This window comes from Glycine soja, chromosome 1 (genome assembly GCF_004193775.1).
Source record: "Glycine soja cultivar W05 chromosome 1, ASM419377v2, whole genome shotgun sequence".
Lineage (NCBI taxonomy): Eukaryota > Viridiplantae > Streptophyta > Magnoliopsida > Fabales > Fabaceae > Glycine > Glycine soja.
Genome location: NC_041002.1, coordinates 24,974,164 through 25,001,804, shown reverse-complemented (window position 1 = coordinate 25,001,804; position 27,641 = coordinate 24,974,164). Strand labels below are relative to the sequence as shown.

The 27,641-nt window shown below is 33.6% G+C and overlaps 2 protein-coding genes across 10 annotated transcripts in view; both read left to right on the top strand.

Annotated features, from left to right (window-relative positions):
- The window catches only part of LOC114413682 (mediator of RNA polymerase II transcription subunit 25-like), a 35,318-nt gene extending 22,004 nt beyond the window's left edge, over positions 1–13,314 (top strand). For 2 of the 9 annotated variants that reach the window (XM_028378207.1, XM_028378198.1), the window contains exons 8-13: positions 213–326; positions 2,321–2,349; positions 7,639–7,855; positions 8,435–11,436; positions 11,549–12,188; positions 12,289–13,314. In XM_028378207.1, the coding sequence (XP_028234008.1) occupies positions 213–326; positions 2,321–2,349; positions 7,639–7,699 (204 nt within the window). In that variant the 3' untranslated portion in view covers positions 7,700–7,855; positions 8,435–11,436; positions 11,549–12,188; positions 12,289–13,314. The remainder of the gene's footprint in view (positions 1–212; positions 327–2,320; positions 2,350–7,638; positions 7,856–8,434; positions 11,437–11,548; positions 12,189–12,288) is intronic. The other 7 variants (XM_028378213.1, XM_028378221.1, XM_028378236.1 and 4 more) reach the window with 7 other exon arrangements.
- LOC114417313 lies at positions 11,275–13,113 on the top strand. The gene is made up of 6 exons (XM_028382504.1): positions 11,275–11,436; positions 11,549–11,587; positions 11,668–12,110; positions 12,308–12,434; positions 12,682–12,846; positions 12,955–13,113. Exons 1-6 carry the CDS (start codon positions 11,275–11,277, stop codon positions 13,111–13,113), a joined length of 1,095 nt encoding a protein of 364 aa, XP_028238305.1.
- Positions 13,315–27,641: the final 14,327 nt, after the last annotated feature.

Here is a 27,641-nt window from a genome sequence, read left to right as displayed (position 1 = left end):
TACTAATTGTAATTAAAGTATGAATATCAAATAAATCAGGAAACACAGTAGGAAATAATTCCAGATTGCTCCCTTCATTGGATGGTAATTTGATTGCACAATTTATTCTGAAGATTGCACAGGTTATTTTGAAGATATTCTAATAGAGACTATTTTTTTTTCTGCTATTCAATTTATTTCATAATATCGATCATATTCTTTTGGCATTGTAGGGAAAACGGAATAGTAAAGCAGCTGATCCACCAGTTTTGGCTAAAACCCCTCATTTTCTTATTTTAATATCAGAAGGTTTCAGGGAAGCGCAGGGTGTGTTGAAGGTCGGTGAGGTATGTTGTTTTCCTCCTTTTAACTTCATAGAATTTCACTCCTCAAACTTCAGTTTTACAGCATTAAGCATTGTCTTTTTCTTTTGTCTTGGAAAATTTCAGTCCATTTATTACAAATTTCACTTAATATGAAAAAGGTAATTTCAACATTTTCTATTATTAATTCATTTTGTTTGGCACCAATAGGGTATCTAGTAGCTTTATCATCATTTTCATTGCATGTCTTGAGAATAATCAAGTGCAATTTCTCTTTTAAAGTTTGTATTTGATGCTAGTGTAATGAAGTGGACAAAGTGTCACTGGTACTAACTGTTTCATCGACTATAACCTTCATTTGATGGGCATTCAATTTGGAAGAAGTTGGGCTTATTTCCAGATTTCGATTACTATTTTTCAGTTTCCAGTGCATGGCTCTTTCTATTATGGTTTCCCTACAGCAACATTTTGGCATCTTATATCTTGTTTGAATCTTGCCTTGATACATCGTTGTCTTTGAATACATTGGATGTTGGGAACTTTATATGTCATTAATATGTACTGTATCTAGTTCCTTGTTTTTTCATTTTCTCCAAATTTTTTCTTAGTGCTACTTTCATTATACAGTGCCAGAGTTGTTTTTACTGTTAAAATGAAACATTTTCATTTGTATTTATCATAATTACATTAAATTCTTTTCTTTCCTTTATCTTTTGGTATTATTTATTTGATTTAACTGTCTTTGTCCAAAATTCCTATTGTGATATACAATTATGCCTCACATATGGAGAAATATAAAGGTGTTTCTATGAATGCAGATTGTTGGAATATATGTAAATATATTAGTCAATGCTGTAAATATGGTAATTAACAATTAAGATATTAAGGATCCTTGTAATTATTGTATGAGATAATATAGTAAATATATTATCAACGGATTTTTCATTTATCAGATTTTTCTCCTCTCTCTCATTTCAACATGGTATCTTGAACCTGATGAGAGGCAACCCTAATCTGTGTTTGCCTGCTGGACCCACTGATGATTTTTTTTCCAGTAACCATGTTTCTACTCCAGTGCAGATATTATCAACGGGAACTTTTTCTTAAAAATTTTCCAATGAGTAACAAAATTTATTCAAAAACCACTAAGGGACCTATAAGAAATTTACATTTGCAGCACAAGGAGAGAATAAAAAAATTGTAAGCAAACTGAGGGAATATAGTGCATACTAATTAAGTAAGCTTAAGCTATTGGTTTCATATCTAATAAGTACTTTTAAAAACATGTTTTACTATTTTTGACATTATTGCTATTCAACTGCATGCTTAAATAAGGCTTGCACTACAATTAATAATCTTTTAATTTAAAATGGTATCTAAGCTTGAGAATACATAATGTTATGGTCGAAACGAGCAAGAGCAACATTGAAAGTTTATCTGCTAGTGCTAGATAATTACCTGACTTACATGAGTGATTCTAAATCTAATCATTATATGTAGTAACTGGTTTAGATGCAATACCATGATGTGAGTGGCCAAGGACAGATAATTACTGAGGTTTGCTTGTAATGTGCCTTACCATGATGTATTTATGTTATTATTGCATATACACCACTACACCCAATCTAATTCACCCTTAGCTTAGGGTGCACTAAAAGTGATTCCTAGTTTCTTAGTTCTTTGAAAATATCTTAAATTAGCACTAGGAAAATTTCTCATATCTTATTGAAGTTATCTTTTCAGGTCATAAAATACAGTATGGAGATCTTCATATTTATGTTGTATGTTGGTTGTAATTATATCTTTATGATTCTAAACTGAAGGATAATTGGGAGTTGTTAAAGTGGTGGAAATATTTTGGATTTTTCTATTTTGTTGTATTTCTGTTTTTGATTTGGACAGTTTATCTTCTCACTGGAAGACCTTGTCAGTCTCATTCTTAACAATGGCACTTGATGTAATTTTGTAGCAACTATTTAGTTCTTTGGTGATCCTGAAACATAATTTCTTTGTGGCAGGGCAATTCTTCTGTCTCTGAGTCTGAGAAGTAAGTTCAAGAAGTTGTATTATCTTTTCCCCGAAGAAGTGTAGAACATGTGGTTGAAGTTTATAACAATATTGTCCCAAAATTATTACTGTTGTTATTTTCTGTTGAGTTGATTTTGGTCTTTGAACTTGAGTTTCAAAGTTACAAACTTGACCTGCACTAATATGTTACCTCAAAAAGGTTTGATTTCTTTGGTGATGATTTATGGAAGACAATTTTCTTTTCACTTGTTTCTATTTTATAAAACTATCAGACTTAGATCCTATCTATACTTGTAGACAAAAAAAAAAGGTATTTGCTTACCCTGGGATATCTTTTATTGTTAATATATTTTTATGTGAATTGTAATGTTCTTTTTGAGAGGGTCAGTAAGCTTGTTTGGCAAACATGTCCATCAGACTGATCATAGCATCACAATTTTTAAGTAAAGTCTAGAATGTTTTATTTAGAAAGTCATTTTTACTACTAGAGATTTGTAGAAAATATTGAGAATTGGTAATCTCTCTTGTAGTTGGAGATCTTGAATATTTTTTTAGGTTCTCCAAATATTTCATCTCTTCACGGGGACAAAGTACGTTAGTGTTTTATGTTTTAAGAGAAGTCAGAAAAGAATTATTCCATATTTTGTTAATCAACCGGTAAGATGAGTATTTTCTCCATTCCTTGGTCTTTTGGACCAGAGTGTGAGGCTTATATATGGGTGTATTCCCCCTCCTGTCCTGTCCCGAGAGTTTCACAAACTGAGTCTAGTGCTTAGTATAGAAAGTTGATATACTGCATCAGCTTGGTATCAGAATAGAAATTTATCTATTTTCAAGTTATGCTTGGGTGCAATAGTACCATCATTTATGCACTGAATGCCTTGAATCTGATTTTCTTCCAAGCACCACCAGCAGACCCAACCCTGGATGAAAGACGGGGTTTTTGTTTGGTAGTTGGCCAATGTCAAACTTTGTTGAATCCTTTATGACCTGGATCAACAATACGTGTAACTAATGTTCTGTATTTGTATGGCTAAAGTACAGTGTTAAATGAACCAGGGCTTCTACTTCAGCTCTTAAGATATGGGCAGACACATTTGTCCCTGGGAGTAGGATTCAAATTGTTAAAGTTTAAACCACAGAGGGATCAAGATCTTGATCCTCACTATGAAACTGTAGAAAGAGTAATGCTAGGAAGACAAAGAGAGGCTACAGTGAGAAAAGTCAAATTACATGGAGATATTTAAAAGGGTTAGACAAAGACCTAAAAAAGATTTGGGAGAAATCATTTAAAAAATACCCTTGTTCTAAATGGTTTTTTTTACTGAAACAATGGAATGGAATTTGCTAGTCTACTTCCTTTCACCTTGAGCTAAATCATTTTCCCTTGTGCCTAGGTTAAAGGAAGTAGACTACCCAGTATGGTAAGACTTGGTTGTTGTGTTCAATTATAATAGTACACAATGGAGAATTTTTAGGTTTACACAAGCTAAAGAGAGATCAGCAATATGAAGGATTCGGAGCTATTTACATGACAAGTGCATCAAGCAGCAAGCAACAAGCAACACCCTTGTAAACCGGTGTGAAGGGTTTCAGTCTTAAAAGCGTTGAAAGGATAAAGACTAGTCTAGAGCCGAAGTAGCAATAGGCATAGGAGATGTGTTAGGACTGATGCTAACTCTTTTATGTCTAGCCTCTTGCTTGTAGCTCTATGCTAGCAAGAGCTAGCTGGCCTCAAAAGCCTAATTCTTGAAACAATGGAATGGAATTTGCTAGTCTACTTCCTTTCACCTTGAGCTAAATCATTTTCCCTTGTGCCTAGGTTTTGGGTTTGAGTCCTCCTCTGAAAATTTAGGTGTTAAGTTGTAGATACACCTTTTGACTGACATTTGTTCCTCCAAAACCAACTGCTGGAAGTTAAAATACTAATCTAGGTTTTTAGAATATTTCGATTTTCGAACAATTGTCAACTATAGTTGATAGTCGTTAGTTGGCTCTAATTGTTTGGACTGGGGATCAGTTGGCCAATTTATATCTATGAACTAGCTTGAGTGGGAGTGTTAGATATATTTTACATATTCTAGATTTGCTAATGAACCTAGATCTTAGAATGTGAGTTTGGCCTTAACTCAACCCTGAAAACTAACTCATAGGGTAAGGGTTGTCCCTTACTTATATACTCTATCTGGACCTTGCCTCTAGGCTCTAGCCAATGTGAGACTTAGCTTTTCTCCAATACACTCCCTCATGCCCAACACTTTTGGGTTTAGTGTATAGATAACGTAGTGGCTGGCCCTTTGAGTGGATCTAGGATTGGCTTTGATACAATCTTAGTATGTGGATTTGAGCCTAACTCAATCCCAAAAGCTAGCTCATAGGGTGAGGGTTGGCCCCCACTTATATACTCTATCTTGCCTTATCTCTAGCCAATGTGGGACTTGAGTTTTTCCCAATAGTAGACAAATGTTGTAATAGTTAGAAGTTTACGTAAAGATCTTGTGTGTTTCTTTCATGCATATTCCGATGGATTGGAGAGCTCTTCTAGGCTGATTCATATTATCTTTTAGTTATTTTTGTAGTTATCAACAATGTTTTAAATCCCGAATAGCGGCCGGCTCCAAAATCACTATAGCGAGATAGGATATAGCAGGATAGCCACTATTTTGAAATTTTTTATATAGTTTATATAATGTATACTATATACATATAAATCCTAAAAAATGATAAGAATTACACAAAATTAATGATATGCATAATTAACAATAGAGAGCCACAGGTGTCTTAAACAAAACATACAAGTAAATACCAACAAAAGTCAAATACAATTTTCCTAGATAGGAATTATCAATCATCATCATCTTCTAAATCCAAGCCTTTATCATTTTCAATATTATTACATATATAGATTTCACTTTTGGAAATTAAAATCCCAAAAATAGCCCTCCTAAACAGCCCTAATGTCTCTATTCAAAGGGATTTTTTTGGAATCAACACATAGTGACACTATAGCGCCCACTATGGTCGCTATTCAGCCCGCCATTTGGTCTACTATTACCACTACACTAAAATGCTCCACTACGGCAACCCTTGTAGTGGGGAAGGGCTGCTCTGCACTGCTATAGTGCGCTATTTAAAACAATGGTTATCAATAGTGAGCTATAGTGGTGTAGATGGCAATGGGGGACACTACAAATTTTGAATGACAGTGCATTTCCAAATATGGACTGTAGTGGCCAAAATAGTGTACTTAGTGGCTCTAGAGTGAGGTTTTTGAGAAACTCAATTTTACCCTCAACATTATTTTCTTTTCCTAGATAGGAATTATCAATCATTGTCATCTTCTAAATCCAAGTCATCTTTATAATTTTCACTATTATTACATCTATAGATTTCTCTTTTGGAAATTAAAATCCCAGAAATAGCCATCCAAAAAAGCCCTAATGTCTCTATTCAGAGGGTTTTTTTGGAATCAACACATAGCGCCATTATAGCGCCCACTATGGTCGCTATTCAGCCCGCTATTTGGTCTGGCTATGACCATACACTAATGCTCCACTACAGCAGCCCCTGTAGCAGGCTAGTGCTGCTCTGCACCGCTATAGCGGTGCTATAGCACGCTATTTAAAACCCTGACCATCATTAGTGCGCTATAGTGGTGTAGACGACAATGGGGGGCACTACAAAAGTTTGAATAACAGTGTGTTTCCAAATATGGACCGTAGTGGCCAAAATAGTGGCTCTAGAGTGAGGTTTTTGAGAAACCCGATTTTACCCTCAACCAACGTTTTTTTTTTTGGGTGTGTGTGGAGGGATAGCTTGAGATTTCTCTCTTCCTTTTTGGAATTTATTGGATGTATTTCAATGCTTCTATATATTGTGCAACACCCACCTTCCTTTCTATTTTGTGTGACCAATACTATTTTTGGCAGCACCCACCTTCCATAGTTCCATTATTTTCTCTACTCTAAACTCTGAATCACTTCTGTTCTGAACTTTTAAGTTTGAATCCTCAACCTCCTCTCTTTTTTTCTCTGAGCAACACCCACCCTCACTTTTTATTGAATGTTTAAGATGTCTTGTATTTGAATTATGAATGTCTTTCGAAATTTGTTTGTTTCCTTTACTTTGTTTCCTTTACTTGTTATATACTTGGATGTTTTACTTAAAAACTATGACCTTTTATAGTGAGTGTCATGAATTTTGATTAATTTTTTTAATGTTTGAGCTTTTGTTTGTATACAAGTTATTTAAACTTTATATACCATTTTTGTGGTTGGGCACTACGCACTGCCATTGCAGATTGATTACTATGGTTATATCAGATGTTAGGTGGATGTGGATTCTTGATCTTCCTGTCTCTTGAATAAATTCTTTGATAATATGAAGGAAAATTTTACTGTTCTTATTCTTGCTTTGTGAGCTAGGTATTATTTAAATGGTAATCCCAGGCATAAGGTTAATAAATGTTTATGGAAATTTTTTTGAGTAAGGCTTTTGGGCAGCATTGATGCTTTTCAATAAAAGACAACATTTTACGGAAAAATAGATTTTATCTTGTGTTCATAGTTTGGCAGTTGATGTTCTTGCTGTATTTATTATTTGTTTCATAAAGCCATTAATGTTTCTTTATGAGGACAATTATATTTCGAATCTCAATTTAAATGAAAAAATGTAAAACTTTTGGCCAATTGATTCAGTGGTGTTAAATGCAAGCCGTTAGTGATATCTAATGAAAAAGTGATCAAAGTTTCAGTTTTATCAATCATATTCTAAATTAACTTTGATAAAGATTCATGTGGGAACTTCTCTTGCTTGAAGTGTTGGAGTTTCATTAACACGTGTACTACACATGTTAGACACTCCTACGTAGGTGTTAAATTTTTATGGGCCCGAACACTTGGGTGGACACCTCCATATGGATTGACACTTTAAGGACATCGGTATTAATATAAATTCCATTCTTTTTGGGACATTCAAAAAAGACAACTTAGGATATAAAAGATATTGTCTCTGTCTGTGTTTTTATTTTGGAGAGATTTATTATCATAAGAAGGTGAATATACAAGAATATATAATTCATGATCATAATTTAGATCTTTTGTTATGTTCATTACGCTTAATTTCGTATGAGTTTATATATAAATGTCCTATATTTTGGACAAATCATGTTAGGTGTTTGTGTCAAAGTCCATGCTTAATTTATTTTGCGTTGTTATCTGACTAAATCTTCATCTGATGCTTTATATCTTATGTTAAGTTCATTAATTCTCTAGGTTTGCTAACATATTATTGCTTTAATTGATCTCAGATTTGCAGCAAAATGGCCTGCTGTAATGCAAATAGTTCAGCTTATATCTCAAGCCACATGAATAACAAGTAGTTCCATATTTCAACTTTTGGGATGCTCATGCGTGTGTGAGTGTGTATTTGATCTTAACGTTTTGTTCTGTTGCTAGAGAATATGTAGTTTTACGAGCAATGTACCCATATGGATTTCGTGGTCAGCAGCAGATAAGAAGAAGCTGGTAAGTTATCTTTAGGTTTCTATTTTTTCCCCTTTCCATGTAACCCCCTTCTCTTAAATGTTGATTATCTTTTCTTACTACAATGTCGATGCTTTCCTGAATTCTTCCCTCAAGCTTTTGCTTTTGAAAGATTGAAGAAATTTAGATCTAGTATTGCTATGAACATTTCAACTCAACAACTTAATCCCAGCTGGTTTGAATTAATAATAATACTTGTCACTCATAAAAATATTAATGCAAGTTGCATGACATTCTTGTCTGTCTCACTATGATTTAGCTTAATGACCTCTGCATAAGCTGTTTGAAAAAGATCTGAGACCAGTTTTGATTTATATCGATTATCGAAGTCCCTTGGCCTCATTGTGGAACACTAGATTTGTTCATCTACTTTGGAGGATCCTTTGGTAGTAGGAAGGCTTTCACAAAACCCAAGGCAGCTAAGTCTTTTTGGTAGTGACAGCTTAAATAGTTCATTGGTGTGTGCTGTGAATAGAATAGCTATATATTTGAGGGTGTCACTTTTCCTCTAAACTTGTTATGTGATAGTTATTTTGTTTCTCTTTGGTTTTGTGCTTACAGCTGCTTCAAAGGAGTTGCTATTCTGGATAAATAGAGAACTTGAGATTGTGGCCTTCCTGCATTTCACATTGGGCAAATAGTCTTTTCAAGAACTTTTCCTTTTCTCTTTGTGGCTATGCTTTCTCGTGGTAAGTATACAGTAATGGTGGGCAGCAACTTTTGAAACTTACATTGATCTTATTCTGACATTAATTGCTGATCCCTTATAGATAGAATAGTTGGAAAATAGTGTCTTGCTGTTTTGTAACAATGGAATTCATCTCGGGTGTATGATCTGCTTTTACTCAATTATCTGGTATTATAAATAAATTTTACATGTTATCGTTCATTTGCTCTATGACTTGATAGCAGAGCTATTATGACCTAGTAGGTTTAGTTTCTCGGGTGTATGATCTGCTTTTATCAGAATAGGAAAATATGATTTGAGAATTTGGTTTATTTGACTTGTTTGAGTAAGACAATTATTCATTTTTAAGGTTAAAAAGTGTAATATTTTGTAAGGTAAGGTGGGCGGGTGTTATTCATTTCGTCTTTTTGTCTTCCTCCATCCCCTATTCCACAACATGCCCTCTTGTCCTTGATAACCTTCATTGTGTTGTAGCTGAATTATCCTCTACAAGTGTATTTGGGTCTATGTGCTTTGTCGACAACCGCTCTTGGGGTCTTGATAACCTATTCAAATTGTCCTTTAAGTGTTTCTTTCTTTGTTACACTTGATCACAAAATGATTATTGTTGTTTCTTTTATAATCTCTGATATTTCTTAGTCTCTTGGTTGATGTTACCTTTATGAGTCCATTACATTTTTTGGGTCTCCCTCAGCTTCTAATCCTAACTTTGCGGTCTTACTTCTTCCTCTTTTCTTCAATAAGTTATGTTAGATTTATACTTTATCTTGTATTTATTAGTTGATAGAAATCAGTGATTGTATTTCCTAATAATTGCTAATTGATTGATCATGTATTCAATTAGTGATTCTATTTCTCTATTATAAATAAGATCATATGTGTGGTCTCAAGATCATATGCTGATTGAGCAGGTTCCCCTATTGAGTATGGATAGAAGATTCACTAGTTATTGTGTATTATCAATCATAATATGATATGCTTGAAGACTAAGAAACAGATATTAGTCACAAGATCGAGTGTCAAATTAAAAACTCATTTAGTTAAAACAATTACTTAAAGAGCTCTATTTTATCATCAGTTGAAAATCATAATATAATATTCTTATTCTATTAATAATAGCCATTTATAGGCACATAATATTTGATCTAGAGGAATACAAAATCCTTTATTTGTCTATAATTGACGTAATCAACCTATATAAACATGCATTCACTATGGACTTTGATACATGATTTCTAGATCATTATCCCTTTGTTTCTCCTATTTTGACATGGTATTTAGAGCCTAACAGAGATATCACAGAAATTGTGCCTCACCGGGAACCCACTATCCCCTGCAGACCCTTTTGCTTGTCGTACTTCTTCCGGTGACCTGTTTATGCATTCCGATGACACAACTCTGGTGACACAATTCTGATGACTTTTTCAGCAGCCACCAACTAGATCTGGATTGCCCCTTGCTGATTTTACTCAGTCGTATGAGCATTGACATCAAACTCTTTCTCACGTGCTGAGTCTTTTCTCCACCAAACAGCTCCTTTTATTGCCGATTCGTTGGCATGTCTGGCCACCTTCTTTTTAATGAGCGCTAGGTTGTGTTCCAAGTAAAACACTGACTTCGAAGAAAGAACATAACCTTTTATGTCAAAAACATGCATGCTTGCACCCAACTGAATTTCAATAGAAGTAACTTATTCTAAGCGGTTTCAATTTGAAGTCAGCCTCAGTGGTTAAGAGCTTGAAACAATTTAGAGTTAATTTAATGATATACATTGTAGACTCACTGAAGTGTACTCAAAGTTAAGAGCTCTAAGTCCGGTCCTATCTACTACACAAAAGGAAGTTGATGAACAGAAAAATAGACAATAAATGAATTAACCTATAAATATACACACAAATATGAGAAACCAAAATTAGATTTAACAACTAATATAGAATATCATAAGTTCATAACAATACTACCAATGCTCCAAAAACTACCAAAACCATGAGTTGTGTTATATATAGAAGCCAATTGAAAATGTAATCATCTAGGAATAATCTGCACCAACTTACAAGCCTATCAGTTATCATTTAAATAAGGGTGTTGCTAGGTGCACCCAGCAATATTGCTGGTGCACCCAACATTTCACTTGAATGGTTTAGTTTACTTGTTAGGTTTTAATATATATGGTGGTATGTTATTGAGTTTTAGAAATGGTAGATATGTAGTGATTAGGGTTGAGGCTAGGGTTTAGTTTAGTTCGTAGGGTTTATTTTAGTGGTTAGGGTTGAGCTTAGAGTTTAGGGTTTAGGTTAGGGCTTAGTTTAGATGTTAGGGTTTAATATATATGGTTGTTTGTTATTGGTAGTTTTAGAAATTATAGATACGTAGTGCTTAGGGTTTAGTGTCTAGGGTTTGGTTTTTGTAGTGCGTAGGCGTTAGTGTTTAGAGTAGTGGGATTAGGGTTTATAATCTAGGGTTGAGGACTTAGGGTTATGTAGGTTTATAATTATTTGAATAGTGAATTTGACAAAAAAAAATACATGTTCGTCATCATTTGCAGATCATGGTTAGAACCAGAGGTTTAGGTCGTGCATTAGGTAGGGTTATAGGAAGAACCCTGGGTAGATAAGATGATTATCATGCAGATGATGTTCCCCAGCGGTGTAGGCCTACCGCATTCGCACGCAGGCAATGGGAAGTTGTCCCTGTTGTTGAGGATGTTCCTGAGATGACTGAGGACGTACCTGCACCTGGTGAAGAGGGATTAGTTGGTGATGGTGTTGAGAGATCAGCTGTTGATGATGCTGAGGGATTTCCAGGTGGGCCACGTGATCTATCAGTGCTAACTTTATTTGCTGAGCATGTTGCACATAGCATATGGAATGGAGAGGTATTATAATTTTTACGTAAAGTTATTTGTTAATTATTTGTTATTGTTGAGTTGTTTGTGATAATTAATTTTTGATATAATGTTATTTGGAATCATCTGTGCTTCAATTCAGAAACGTCCTAAATTGAAGTTGGTCTCCTACGAAAGGAAGGTTGAGAAATTTGAGAGGTTAGCTTCTGAGATTGAAGGACTAGTCGCTGTCACGATATTAACTCCTTTATTGGCGATCAGGGAGTTATATCTGCTTTTGTCAAGAGGTGGCACAAGGAGACTAGCAGCTTCCATCTTCCAGTAGAAGAGTTGACTATCACACTGGATGATGTGGCGTCACTCCTCCATCTTCCGATCATAGGCACCTTCCACAGCTTCGAGCCTCTACATGTGGACGAGGTGGTCATCATGTTGGTGGAGTTGCTAGAGGTCTCGGGTGAGGAGGCTAGAACTGAGACTACACAATGTCATGGGGCATATGTATGCCTGTCGTGGCTACGGGATATCTATCAGAGGAGATGCGAGGCCCGACAGTGGATAGTTGCAGCTCGTGCGTATCTCCTACACTTGGTTGGTTGCACTCTTTTTGTTAATAAGAGTGCAACACATGTTCATGTAGTTCATTTGGACGCTTTTCGAGACTTGGCTCAGAGTGGGAGCTATGCCTGGGAGCTGCCGCGCTGGTGCATATGTATGACCAGTTAAATGAAGCTTCTCAGAGCATTGGCCGACAGATTGCTGGTTACGTTACTTTATTACAAGTAAATTTTGTGTTTGTAATATGTTAAATTGGATTATGATGTAAATATGTTTTTAATATGTGTATTTGACATTGATTTTATGTTCATGTCATGTTTGTAGTGTTGGATATATGAGACAGTGTGACTGATGATGGCTATGATGAGACGTTACCACGTGCCTATCGGTGGTTTACTACGAAGGCTTATATGAAGGGATTAACAGCATCGTTGTACCGAACATGTATAGATGCGCTGACGATCATTGACGTATGTTGGATGCCTTATGGTGACCAGGGCGTTTGACCTCATTTCATGCTTCCAGGGTGAGCTTAGATGGGGTCCCATTGTGGTCACACTTCAACTAGAAAGGGTGGTGCAACAGTTTGGCTACGTTTAGACCATTCCCCCACCGCCTATTAGTGCCACCTTGTCATATAAGGATATCAACGACAGGTGAATGCATTATTTAGACCATCCAGCAGCTGCGGGACATGTTTGTCTTGTGCCTGGGCAGTGCTCAGGAGATTACATGGAGTGGTTCTTCGAGATATCGCATTTGTTTATCACACCCACACAGGCAACTGATCAGCCCAAACATCCACCTGTCCCACAACATGAGATATACGTGGAGCCAGATATCTCGGAGGTTCCAGTGGCAGCAGGAGTTGGACCGTCACAAGTAGCTAATCCCCCCAGACATGCAGTGATAAGATTAGTTGCTTTAATGTTTTATAAAATGTTATTTATTTTAAATGCTGTAATAAATGTGTTTTTTTGAATGTCATAGGATGCTTGTGAAGCGATCGCAGAAAGGTTGGAGTGTGTGCTCAACCTAAGGATGGTCACTGAAGGCACAAAGTTACATGACATCATGGAAGATTGCCTTAGGATTGCTAGGGGTGTCACCTTAAATGAAAATGTGTATGTTAGGGCGCGACGAAGATAGTGCACAGATCATTCATAGATCATGTTTATGTCTTGTATTTGTTACATTATTTTGGTTATAACTTTTATTGAAAGTATTTGTTACATTATTTTGTTTTTCGTAGGCTTTTGTTTTTCCTATATGGGTAGTCAATTTGAATGGTTACAATATTTGTTACATCATTTGGTTTCATTTAACAAAAAATAGTTAAATTATGTGTTTTGTCGCCCACTGTTATTGGGTTCATCCCTACATCTTAAACCTTAAAAATCTTAAACATGTACATGCAAAACATTCACGTTTAAAGTGTTTATGTATCATTACTTTTCTTTGGTTACATTTTCTCATGGTGACTAAATTATTAAATGCAACCTAACATGATATTAAATGCATTTCTTGAAAGCAAGTTCATGGGAAACATGTGAACTTAATGCACTCATGACAAGAAAAATTCCTTCTATTCTTAATTACTTAGGGGACATTTGTTTAACGAATTAGATTATATTTCCAGAAATAATATGCATAGGAATAATATTACTAGATATGTTATTCCCATAAAAATATATATTTGGTAACTACTTTTATTTCCAAGAATGTTTTAAAGTTTATTTTAATTTTATAATATCAAATAAATAAACAAATAAACAAGATAGAATAAGAAAAAAGTTACAAAATTGTCTAAAAGAAGTTCACAGCACACCCTGAAATTCAAGGGTTAGAGGTAAGGAGAATTTCAAAAAGAAAAAGAAAAGGAAGAAGAAGAACGAAACATGGGGTGTACCTTTTCAACTTCAATGGTAGGAAGCAGTGTTGGTGAATGATGTACACCAAAATCTTGAGGAATCATCATTACAAATTGCAGAACCTTGTACCAAATGCTAAAGTTAAATCGTCCTATTCCATGTCTCTATTCTTTTTCTTTTTTCTTTTTTCGTTTCCGTTTTTACTCCGTGCCCCTACTCTCTAGGCCTTTTTGTTTTAAGCTTAGAGTATCTCGAGTACAGGTTTCTTATATGAATTTCTTAATCATGTTTTTGGTTCCCATTACACTTTTTGTGGTCCCCATGTCATGTCATTTTTACTCCAAAAATCACAAGGAACTACAATAATCATAAAAAAATTCACACATAAATTTTTTATTATAACTTAATTAGTATTGCAATAAAATAATTAATTTAATTTTTTATTTTACTCTAATTTGGCATTTTTTTGCCACTATTTTCCAATTTTTTTTTTTAATTACTTCACTTTACTTTTTCAGTCTAACCTTTCCCCTTCCCTATGTTGCCTTTCAACACGGGGAAAGGGGACGCGTTGATTTCTTAAGTTAAACTAGTCATTACCCTTTAAGTAGCCCTTTAAGTAATACAAGGCAAGGTAAATTCGTGTTAAACTATCCTTGAGATGAAATTTACTTTGTTAACTAAATATTTAAAAACGAAATTCTAATCCGCATTGAATCATGGGTAAACCAAATAGTGGAAATAATTATTGAACAAGTACTGAACAAATAGTGAACAACTTAGTTGAAAAACTAGTGAACAACTTCTCGAATTCAAACATTACATTAACTTCAACATACTGGAAAGAAATAAAATTTGCATGAAAAACTCAAAAATAAAACTTGCATTCAATCATGTTGCGACATAGATATGTCTTCCATTTTCATTACCTGTTTACTAAAAATAGCTAAAATTTTTATTGGCCCAAATTGTTTCCAATAGTTAGACTGTACTAAGACTTTCAGCACGTCATTGTTAGTTTTCAGCTCAATAATTTCAAATTTAATAATTTTGTCTGAATACTCAAAATGACCTGGTTGTCGAAAAAATAATCGCCTTACTGTTTGTGATTCATGAATACCATGAGGGGGGAATCCCTTGAGGTGCAACTTGCTTTATCAAATCCTTCAGTTCATCGATGGTACTTCCTGAAGGAATGTCAATTTTTTTTGGATTTTTTCTTATGAATGCGTAACCTACAAAGTTATTTTGGTGTGGCATGTTCCACCTCCCGTTGTAATATAAATGGCATCATAAGTAGGGGTCATAGTGCCTTGAAGTAAGTTTAATATTTCATCTGGTGCTCTACCAATGATGCATAATAACTCAATTGGACTAACACACGAAAATTGATGACTACACATTAACATTGTGTTGACATCGTCATCATTTTTCAAATGCATACATTGAAAGCGAAATTGGTTACCTGTATCTGTGAATGGTTGTCAATAGTAAATTTCATCCAAAAATTGTTTGTCGGTTAGCTGAAGGGTATTGTGTATTCTATTTTTTAGCGTTGCAAAATCACAAGTGTTTGATACTCGAGTGGGTACTGGAGTGGAAGTTTCAAAATAAACACCACTATCATTATGAATAATCAATCCATTTGGAAAAATGAAACCCAACCTTGAGTTCACAATCGTCTGCTAGTTTCTCCCAAAATTGTCATACTTTGTTGTAAAAATTGGGAGAGAATGTGTGATTTTTTAGTGTGTTGCTGTGTCTCACATATATAGACGGTTTTTACTAACATTGCTTCACTTTTTTTATAAAAAAAAATAGAGACGCGTGCAGATGTTTCGTGTTTGTGTTTCCAACTAAACCAATGTGGTGTCAAGCTGTATCATGCATCAGAATGTGTTGTCAAGTCAGTCAATGTCGTGTCACGCTCAAACTTTAATATGCATGCATTTGACTATGTCTTTTCAATTCTGACAACGATGTATCATACATGCGTAATTGATTTTAGTTGCACCAACTAATTTATTTCTTAACACAACAATTACTTAATAATTATGGATAAACGTCTGACAACAAATTATATCACATAAAGAATAAAATTAGATAAACAAGTGTCGCAGTCCATAACAATGATGCATGTTCAATCTTCGTTTAGGTCGACATAGTCTCTTTTCGACATCATGAAGCTTCTATATTGTTGCATTCTACTAATATATGGAGTTGGCCACTGCTTTGCCTGAGGATCAGAATTCCTAGACCACAACAATGCTAGAGGCGGTAAAGAACAATGGTCTTTCAAATAAACCTAATGTACATTAACAAACATTATTAACTCAAATGAACACAAATGATTGCATAAATCTAAAAATTAGACTAATTATCTTCAATCTACCTGAACAAAATGATTTTCAAACATGTGGCCGACACATATAATGCGGTGCACAGAAGAATCTGGTGGAGGTTGACTTCTAAGAGGAAAAAATGTAATGCTTTGTTGTCGGGACAATGATACAAGGATTACATTATATCTTGATGCAATGACATATCCTATCTCTGTTATATCCATTCACCTATCCACACTAACCTGAATCAAACAAATATACACATCAAAGTTATTTAAAGTTTGTTCTTAAAAAAAAACCAAAACAACATACCTTGGAAAACCCATCAACAAGTAGGGACAACCTTAATTCTTCAAATCTCTTTGTGCCACTGAAGAGGTTGATGTAGTCATCCGACCATTTGTCAAGTTCTTTAATCAATTGGTTGCACACCAACGACCAAGAATCTTCGCCCATACCTAATAAAGCGGCAATTGATCGATATCCACAATTGTTGTCTGCTTTCACATCCACAATGTTGTCAATGAAACCCTGTATAAATGGCTCAAATTGATCCAACATCGAGATGATCCTTGTTGGCTACGGCGGGTCAGAAGATGATGCACTACGTTTCACTGAAGAGTTGCTGTTTTGAAAAAAATGAAAAGCATCAACATACTCCTAATAAGACAAATCACACTTTGTGGATCTTTGGTTTCTGTTCATCGGTTTCTTCGGTGCACCTTTAGTGTTGACCTTTGACGGAGGAGGACACATAGAGTTTTAATCAGGGTATGCAATTTCTCAAAATTTACTCTTAAGAGTAACTTTACCACAAATATCAAGTTCCTCAAATCTTTTAGATATGGTCTCGATCTCTTCCTTGATGGTGACTCTGGCCTCACATAACCTTTGGTCTGAAAAACTAAGTCTCCTCCAAAACATATGGATTGAATCAAGTGGGATGCTGCCAACAATATACCTAGATAGCTCACATGCACAAGGAAGACCGTGCGTGGTTCTCATGACACAACCACAAGAAGAGGGATTCTTGCCAGCATAATGTACACGCTCAAACTCAGCAGAAATCTCATTTAAAGCGTACCTTGAAACCATTCCAAAAAGCCTTTTGTATAAGGTTTTTTTAAATACATGTCCAACCACATGTATACTTGTTTCAAATGATGTTTTAATTTAAGTGTGCTGCAACGTGATCATGTTGTTCATGGCATCCCAAACACTACACAGGTTTCCAAGGCTATTATGTAATACTCTTTTTAAAGCCCAATGAGCAGATTCAACCCTACATTTCAAATACACAAAAAACAGTAAACATATACAACAATTAAATTCCATGAATTAATAAACATTACTAGAAAAACTAAAACATGTTAATACCTGTTTGTTGTTATGTTGCCTAGGTGCATGACCTTATTTGTCCAGGATGTAACAAATTTTTCCTTGTGTTGGATTATCCATGTTTTGTTAACATAGTCAACGAACATTGGCCAAGGTCAACAAGCCATTTGAAACTTCTGAAGGCACTCAATGAACTGTTATTCAGAAGGATAATCAACCAGACTACCCCAAGCATCCATGACATACTCCCAAGCATTTTTTTTACCAATTAAAGATTTGCACTTGGCCTTGATGTTCTTATCGATGTGAAACCTGCACAACAAGTTTGTACACTCGGGGAACACTGTTTTCACTGTATTCATTAATGCTAGGTCTCTGTCAGTGACAATAACTACAAGGAGGAAATCATGTCTTAAGAATAGACCTCAAAACCATTCCAAAGCCCATACAACATTATTAACACGTTCACCCTCCAGATATGCAAACCCAGCAGAGAATGTCATCCCCGTTGGTGTCACCCCAACAAAGTCAAATAGTGGGAGTCTATACCTGTTTGTTTTGTAGGTACTATCTATCAAAAACACCAAATGACATGCATAGCATAACTTCACTGCATTTGGGTGACACCAAAACAGATCATGTACCACAAATTCTTCCTTTAATCTATGTCCATGAATATATTGATCACGTTCAAGAAGCTTCATTAGATGTTGCATTTCAGTATCACTTCCTCTAATGGAAAAACGATATGCACTTCTTGCATTGTATATTTGTTTGATTGTGGTGCAATTGTTGGCATTGTGCTCCTTCAACGTTAGTAGGATGTTTCTTGGTTTCACCATTGACTTTGTCATATCAGTAAATATTCTTCTCATCCTTAGTCAATCGTCCAGCGTATGGATGTCCAACTAAGGACTTGGCCAATTCATAATTGTGAATCCCACAGATCAACTTCACCATCCAACCTTCCCCTCCAATCATTGGTTTCCCACGAAGCTTGAAGGGACAACCACATTTCCTACTCCCAATGTCTCTTCTAACAAATTTTTTCTTCCTACACTTATACTGATTGCTCCTTTCACAACCAATTAGCACAAATGAACTTCTTCCTCTACTACCAGTATGTGTGTCAGACCTCATAATGATTACAACAAATCCGTTTTCATGGGCAACCGATCGAGCCCACTGCAAAACATCATCTCAGGTACCAAAGACCTACAACGTAACCCCAAAAATTTATATTTTATACAAAACATACATTCAATCAAATGACTCAAACTAATGAACATTATTACCTGAAAAGTATTAAAAGCATCCAAACAATCAACATGTGGTTCATTCATACCACATTCTTGTTCATTTTTATAATCCATATCAACTTCTTCAGACCTTGTATTGTCATACGTCCATTGATCTTCGTCCATCTTAACAACAAATCAAAAAAATATACATCATACACAACTCTACATAATCTTTTAGTGCACACCATATTAGCAAAACTAAAATTAGTCCCTCGTAGTACTTTTTATTTAGCCCTTAACATCATAATTTGATAAATATCATAAAAATATATTAACTAGATACATATTACCAACTAATACAACTACATTCAAAATTTATAACTAAATAATTTACTTAAACTAAATACAAATTTTGCACCTAAATAATTTCAATTTTTACTTATACTATATTTAATTTGTAATAACTAACTAATTTATAATTTCTACAACAAATTACACAATACGGACTACAAAAACACAATAATAATAAATTTTACGAAACATCTAATTTAACATAAAAATACTTCAAATAAGAGTGAATAGGCATTTTGGTCCCTGTCTTTGTAGCCATTTTGCACATTAGTCCCTATCTTTTTGAAATATAACAAATAGTCCCTATCTTTGCATAAGTTTTGCAAAATAGTACTTTCGTTCAATTTTAAAGTAACGTCGTTAGTGAGGTGCATTGTTGACTATCCAGCGTAGACTATACAACGTGGCACTAAAGTATGACCATGACCACCCAGCCCCACTTTTATTTCCATTTCTCAGCAAACTCCAGAGTCTTCTTCACTTCCCTCTGCCTCTTTTGTTTTACACCGCTTTCTCTCTTCTCCCTGCAAGATCCACCCCTCTCTGTTTGAATTTTCCTATCTTTATAACAAGAACGAGTCAAAGAGTGGGTCACAGTCAATGGTTTTAAGTGAGAAAACTCGAAACTAGCCGCAACACAACACCACACCTACCATAACCATCACCATTATACCTTTCTAAGCTTTTGCTTTCAACCCATTATTACTTCTATTAATGGGTTTAAAACCCAATAAAAAAGGTTCGTGTCTTGTGAGTTTTGCTTTCTTCCCATGTTAGGAGAAGAGAGTAACAACAACAACGACCGCGCTGGTGGTCACGGGAGAACAACACATTCCTGGTCAGTTTCCTGGACCGACCGGTCTCCGGTTACCCGAAAACCGCCATGTCCGCTTCAGCCTCTCGCCATCCACAAACACAGTGTTTTGGAGTGGCCTAGCACCGGCTACCACGATCTCGGTGATTGGTATCTTCCACCGACCCCAAGACGGTCCACCAAAACACCAGATTCGGGTTCAGGTCAAGTTTTCTAGTTCAAGAAAGACTATTACGCGTTCTACGATAAGGAATGTTCGAGGATCGCTGAGTACATGTACCTGGGGAGTGACACAATGGCAAAGACCATTGAGCTTCTACGGTGGTACTGGCGACCTTTCTCTTTCTCTTTCTCTCTTTCGATTTCGCTTAAAAATCCGTCGAACTTACCCTTTTCATATAAGGCAGTTTTTGTGACTGACATTGCGGAAATAAGGGAAGATCATTTCGAAATTGGAGAGGATGAAGCTATGGCTGTTTACTCTCCATATTTTCTAAGGAGCATGGTATCAAGACCTGATTGTATGGAAAACTTGATGAGGGTTATAAGAAATATCAAACCAGTTATAATGATAGTCCTTGAAGTAGAAGCAAACCATAACTCGCCCTCTTTTGTGAACGGCTTCATTGAAGCATTGTTCTTCTACTCAGCATATTTTGATTGCCTTGAAACCTGCATAAAACATGAGATTGAGTGTAGAATGACAATAGAAGCAGTATTATCTGAAGGGATAAGAGACATTGTTGCTATGGAAGGAAGGGAAAGGACAGTTAGAAATGTGAAGATAGATTTTTGGAGAAGGTTCTTTGCAAGGTACAGAATGGTTGAAACCGGGTTTAGTGAGTCATCTCTGTACCATGCTCACTTGGTTGCCAAAGAGTTTTCTTTTGGGAAATTATGCACTATAGAAAAAAAAATGGCAAGTGTCTTATAGTGGGATGGAAAGGGACCCCAATGCATTCAATCTCAGCTTGGAGGTTTCTTTGACAAATAGCATGTTTGTGTTACCCTTTGAAAACTTTAAAAGTGTGTTGCTTCTCTCAAATGGACAATGAATATGTTTTCACGGGCTCGAAAGGGTAATTCAAATAAGCATAAGGTTATTTAGAGATACTGGTCGTAGAGATATTCATTCATTTGTAAAATACAATGGCAAGTTTCCTTCTTATTTCCTTTATTAACTTGTGTGTGTTTTTAAGGATCTTGTGTAAATTATCCAAACCGTACAAGGCCTATTCTGGTGACTACTTTGATGATATTGTAGCTTGTTTGTTGTACTCATTTTATAACAAGCTTGTCCCAAGTTGTTGATCTCATTTCAGATTTAATCTGTTCTTTACTTGCAAATATTTTGATTGTAGAATGTTAAGTCTTTTTAATAGAATTAACTTGTCTGGGTTATAGGTGTGGATCTTGCAGGGAGAAGAGAGAAAGCGGTGTAAAACAAAAGAGGCAGAGGGAAGTGAAGAAGACTTTGGAGTTTGCTGAGAAATGGAAATAAAAGTGGGGCTGGGTGGTCATGGTCATACTTTAGTGTCACGTTAGATAGTCTACATGGCACTAAAATTACCAACAATGCACCTCACTAATGGTGTTACTTTAAAATTTAACAGAAGGACTATTTTACAAAACTTATGCAAAGATAGAGACTATTTTTTACATTTCAAAAAAATAGGGACTAATGTACAAAATGACTACAAAGACAGGAACCAAAATGACTATTCACTCCTTCAAATAAATACAAATTTTGCATCCTAATTAACAATAAAAATATATAAAACTATAACTAACAACTAATTTAACATTTTACTGCTACAACAAAATACAATTATTATACCTAAATAATTTAATCTTTTACATACACTATAAATAATTTGTAATAAATAAATTATCCACAATTTCAAAAATATGTAATAAAAATATAACATATTAATAATATTATTAAATCTAAATTATTCACAAATTTAAAAATAATATAAAAAAATAAAAACAAAAAAGCTTACAGATGAACTTCTTCCGTAAGCTTTAAATTACAACATACAGATGAAGTTCATCCGTAAAAATCATACGGATGAACTACTTCCGTATGTTTCTTACGGATTAACTAAATCCGTATGTTATAATTCTTACTTACGGATGTACTTCATCCATTTACAACTTACGAATTTACCAGATTTACTAGAATACCAGTTATTCAGAAAAGCTAGAAAATGTGTATCTCCGCTGAAATAAAACCACCACCAGTAAGAGTTTCACCTTCATCGAACCGTTACCTCTCTCAACACTTGCAAAAACCACTACCAACAATAGAAACCGGACCACAATGAAAAAAACAAAGCTTTAAACACAAAAGAAAACGCATAATCGGTGCCAATTTAAAGAAAAACTAGAGAGAGACAAAATTGGAATTTTTAAAATGAGTTGGGTGCACCTAGCAACACCCTTTAAATAAAAGTTTGCATGTTGCAAAACTCCTTGGGCTCTTGGCCAATTCTTATAGCATTTCAAGCCTGTCCTGCTCAATTTGAAGAATTTGTATAGCTGATTGTTAATTGTGGATTGACATAATATGTAAAGCTCTTGAATTCTTGAAAATTGCAGCTCACACACCTTCCCTTCATAATTAAGAATAGTGCACTTTTTAAGCTATGAAGAAATGCATTCAGGAACAAATTGTGGGAAAGACCAAATCTTGAGAGTGGACAATTTCTTAGGCAAAGTCTTAAGAGACAAAAAGTTTGAAGCTTGGGGAAATGCTTGAACATTTCAAACACCAAATGCCATGTCATATTGCTATAATAGTTGAGCTCCAAATGAATCAAATTGTGAAACACAAGAAAGCACTCTTGGTTGAACAACACATATCCATGGTCCGGGTCAATTTTCGCTTGGCACATAAATAGGTTTTTATTAACTTTTGATGTCATTAGATTGGTCGGGACATAATTATGTGTTATTCTCATATCACACAATAATTTCTTGAAAAACAAAGAAACAAATTAAATGTTTTTTTCCTTTTGCATTGATATGTCAGAATCGCAAATATTCCACATTACACGCTGCCTTCAGAGGAAACTTAAACCCATAATTATCACAAATATTTGCCCTAACCAACATGGTCATGCTTTGAAACTCTACAACATCAAACTTATTCGCTTCCAAAACATTACTCGCTTGCAAATCCTTGAGAATGGGACACCTACGAGATATCAACCCTCTAAAATGCTAAAATAATCCAAATGCAGCATTTTGAGAACCTACAAGTGAACCGACTCAAGAGTGCTCATAATTAACCCACACACCACTGGATAACGACAAGCTTTATGCAACTTAAGATGCTACCTGATAGCTTGACCGTGTCATTCAACTTGATCGGAGGAGCTCGAGGTCAGGCTAAATGACATAATAATATATTTGTATTATTAGTTTAATATGATTTTAATTATTTGTTTCAATTATGTGTTTTTATTTTTAATATTGTAAGATCTTAGTGATTTGTGTATTAAATATAATTTATAATATATACGTTAGATAAGTAACGGTTTGTCTAAAAAATATTGACAAACAAGAACTTATTAAGCATGAAATTTGAAATAACTTTATTTTACTTGAAGAAATTTTCAAGTAAAATGTTCAAACAACTATGATTTTATTTTTAATGTTTTAAATTTAATTCTAAATTTTAAGTCATTAAATTTTAAAATAAAAGAAAAACATACTAAAAATTAATATAAAATTATAAATTATAAAGTCAACACCCATCCAAGACACAGGTTATCGCCATGTGAAACACGGGTACATGCACAAGTAGGTATCAAGAAAATGGTTGTAATAATGTAGTTTTTTCTCTTCCAAAAATAATTTGGTATCGTTTTGGGTGACTTCATAATAAATAGATGGATTAAAACTCATTAAGTATAGTGATAGATGCATTTTTTAGAGATAAAATTAAACATAATTAGTAATTAAATTATATTATTTGAATCAAATGTATGAGAGGATTGAATAAAAAAATTATATTTTGATTCACCTATTGGATTATTGATATTGAGAAAGATATGAAGACTTCTAAAAATAAATGAGTAACAATTAAATAGACTTTTATTTCCACCAGAGTAACCAAAATAATTTTGCTTGAAAGATGTTAATCTGGATGAGATATTATTTTTCAACTAAACTAAGAAAGACTTTTAAAAATATATTTTAGGCCTCTAATTCTGTGGATATTTTTGGGATATATTTTTTATAGAGTCAATTTATTAAAATAGAAACATATATAATGAAAATCAAATTGAGTTCATGTAATCATATTATCTTCTTCATACACACTACTACAAAAAGATGATTCTACATCAGTTATAAGACACTTTTAACGACGGTTTTGAACTGTCTATATAGCCAACATCATAGAAAGTCAAAACTTTCTACAATGAATCTTAAAAAATCGTCTTAAAATATAATTTTTTTTTAAAAATAAAATAAATTTAAGATTCTAAGACAGTTTTCCAAAAAGACTGTCTTAGAATGTATTTCTTTTTTAAAAAAAATATTGAGAATTCTAAGACGATTTTCTCATAAAACCATCTTAGAATGTAAATATTCTAAGACAGTTTTCTCATGTCTACATTCTAAGACGGTTTTCCCATAAAACCATCTTGAATGTATTTTGTAAAAATATTAAAAAAATTGAACTTCCTCCATTGGCCTTCAGGCATCTACAGTGTACAGTCATTCACCTAAAATTCATCTAAAATTATAAACGTCAATCCAATTGAAGGATCCTTAAAAATTATAAACTAAGGATGCATTTTTTTTATTATGTGGAAAGAAACTAATGATGCATTTAAATAAAGAATTTATTAAGCACTTATTTAATATACTCCTACCTAATAAAAAATTATTCATAAAATTAACAAAATTACTGAGATAAGTTAAAAAAAAAACTTATTTTAACAAGTTTATCTGTAAAAATCATGTTTTCTTCCTCATAATACTTTTTGGTTCAACTTGAAACATGAAAAACTAGTTGAGCTTAATACGTACCAATCTAGCACATACTTTTGTAGGTAGCTACTCTAATACGTATTTTTTATAAATATTTTTTTAAGAAATAGATAGAATTTATTTCTTAAAACAAGAAAAAATTATTTTTTTAAAAGCATAAAAAATTTAAATAAAAGGTGAGTTTGTTTAAATTTTTAAAAATAATTTTAAAATAAATATTTTTTTAAGAAACAAATGGAATTTATTTCTTAAAATAAGTAAATTTTTTAAAACAAAAATAATTTAGACAAATACATTATAAAAAAATACTTATTATATTAAAATAAATATACATTTCGATAAATAAATTTAAACAAACTTCCACTAAAGACTCCAAAGAAAATTTATGAAGATTTTGCCTATGAAATCCCCTTTATTCATTGAGTTGTTGGGCCTATAAACTCCCACACTAATTCCCCCCATTGTTGTGGTCCAACTATGTTATCTCACTTTTCGGCCACAGAAAACTAACCACATATTGTTGTATCATGTTTAATCATCTATCGTTTCATTTTTACGATGGTGACTTTTTTTCCAGTACTATGAAGATTGAAGACAAATATTAATTAAGTGCTTGAAATATTTGTCTCACTAAAGAATAAGAATGAATATATATAAGAGAAAATGATTATAAATACTAAACAAAGGAATGATATATATATATATATATATATATATATATATATATATATATATATATATATATGAGAGAGAGAGATAACTTAGGTTGCTTCAACCACTATCAACCATCATTGTTTAAAATGTTGTTAAAACGAAATCGATTTTTACGACGATTATTATAATAACCGTCTTTGAATGTACAAATCTTTCAAAGACGGTTATTAGCTAATAACCGTAACCGTCTTTGTATGTTGTGTCAGCATTTACATTCAAAGACGGTTATTTCGTAATAACCGTCTTTAAATGTGAAAACCAAAATCCTTTCAAAGACGGTTATTATGAAATAACCGTATTTGAATGTCAAACGAAAAAACCTTTCAAAGACAGTTATTTCGTAATAACCGTCTTTGAATGTGAAAACCAAAAACCTTTTAAAGATAGTTATTATAAAATAACTCTTTAAAAGTCAAATGAAGAAACCTTTCAAAGACAGTTATTTCGTAAAAATTGTCTTTAAATGTCAAAAAAAAGAAACTTTCAAAGGCGGTTCTGTCTTTGAATGTCTTTCAAAGACGGTTCCGTCTTTGAATGTCTTTCAAAGATGGTTATTTCGTAGTAACCGTATTTGAATGTCAAAGTGAAAACCTTTCAAAGACGGATATTTTGTAATAACCGTCTTAGAAAGGACATCAAAAGTGACAAATTATCAGACATTGAAATTGATATCCATGTACTAAAATTGATATCCAACTTAGTACGTACTAAAATTATCAGACATTAAAATACAATTATGAGTTTGATGACAAGTCATAATTTAAAAACTCCATGCATGAAACAATACAAGAAAGTGGAGAAAGTGAAGTTCAAAACAGGCTAGGTCAAAGCAATCAACCTTAACATATAGAAAAATAAACCAATCATTACATATATCAATTCATTCACCTTTCAAAATCATTTAGGTATCATATATCATCTCATGGCTGAAAATCAGAGTGACTCCAATGGCAAAAACAACACGTGCAAAATTGACAAAATTTCATCCCAGTCACAACATGCAAAATTAGGTGCTGGATTGTATATACATGCATCAAGAGTTAGGACACACCTCTTTTCCTTTCTCTGCTTTAACGTCACTTTTTAGGTCGAAAGCAGTTTAAACAACATTCACACTTCTTCTATCCATACTATCAACCTTTGATGACCTATTTTATAAGAAAAACTTTATTAACAAGCATAATATTAGGATTTAGGGATTATGAGTGTTTTAGCTTGAATAAAAAAGTCTTACAAAACCATATGAAATGGATGAAAAAAATACATGCTATAGATTAACTCACCAATCATTAGAAAAAAAAACACTAATTTTTAATCATTCAGGTGTATATTGCACTGGCCTAACAACTCAAGCATTAATATACTTAAAACAAAACTAGGCTTAATTTAATTATTCTTTAATCTTCTAAGTAAGCTTTAACTTTCATTAGTTTTATATAGCCTAACCCATCTCCACTTCTTATAACCAATCTCAAATAGAATGTCTAGTGAACGAACCAGCACATGACATGCCAATAGTTCTCAAACTCTTTTCAAATTTGAGGCTCAGTTACACATTGCTCAGTAGCTCAAATATGAGTAGTCAAGCGCTACATATTCACAAGAGCTTCATAACCAACATGATCAAAGAGTAACTACCAAGTCTCTCCAAATAGTAAATTATTCTAGTACTAAACTATGCAGGTAATTTAATTAATCGCATACAAATATGCCTAAAAGCCTACTAATATATCATAATCATGTCGTTGTAGACCCTAAAGATCATAGAAATTACAGTTGACTTCCTTAAAATTTCAAACAAATATGACTAAAGCTTCATGTGTGCTATTAGGGCTATATATATCTACTGTCAAGTGTCAAACAACATGCATGACCTCAAGAAAATGAATGTCCGGTGCAATATAAATATGGTAGAATCCTACAAATAAAAAAGGATTTCAAGATTAATTAATGCCTTACAATCGGAATATATATATATATATATATATATATATATATATAT

Bases quoted from the DNA above. Each gene is read 5' to 3' on its own strand.
- LOC114417313 (XM_028382504.1), top strand. From the start codon at position 11,275: ATGACTGAGGACGTACCTGCACCTGGTGAAGAGGGATTAGTTGGTGAT. The intron at 11,437-11,548 runs GTATTATAATTT...GCTTCAATTCAG, and splicing joins ATAGCATATGGAATGGAGAG to AAACGTCCTAAATTGAAGTT. The intron at 11,588-11,667 runs GTTGAGAAATTT...ATTGGCGATCAG, and splicing joins TGGTCTCCTACGAAAGGAAG to GGAGTTATATCTGCTTTTGT.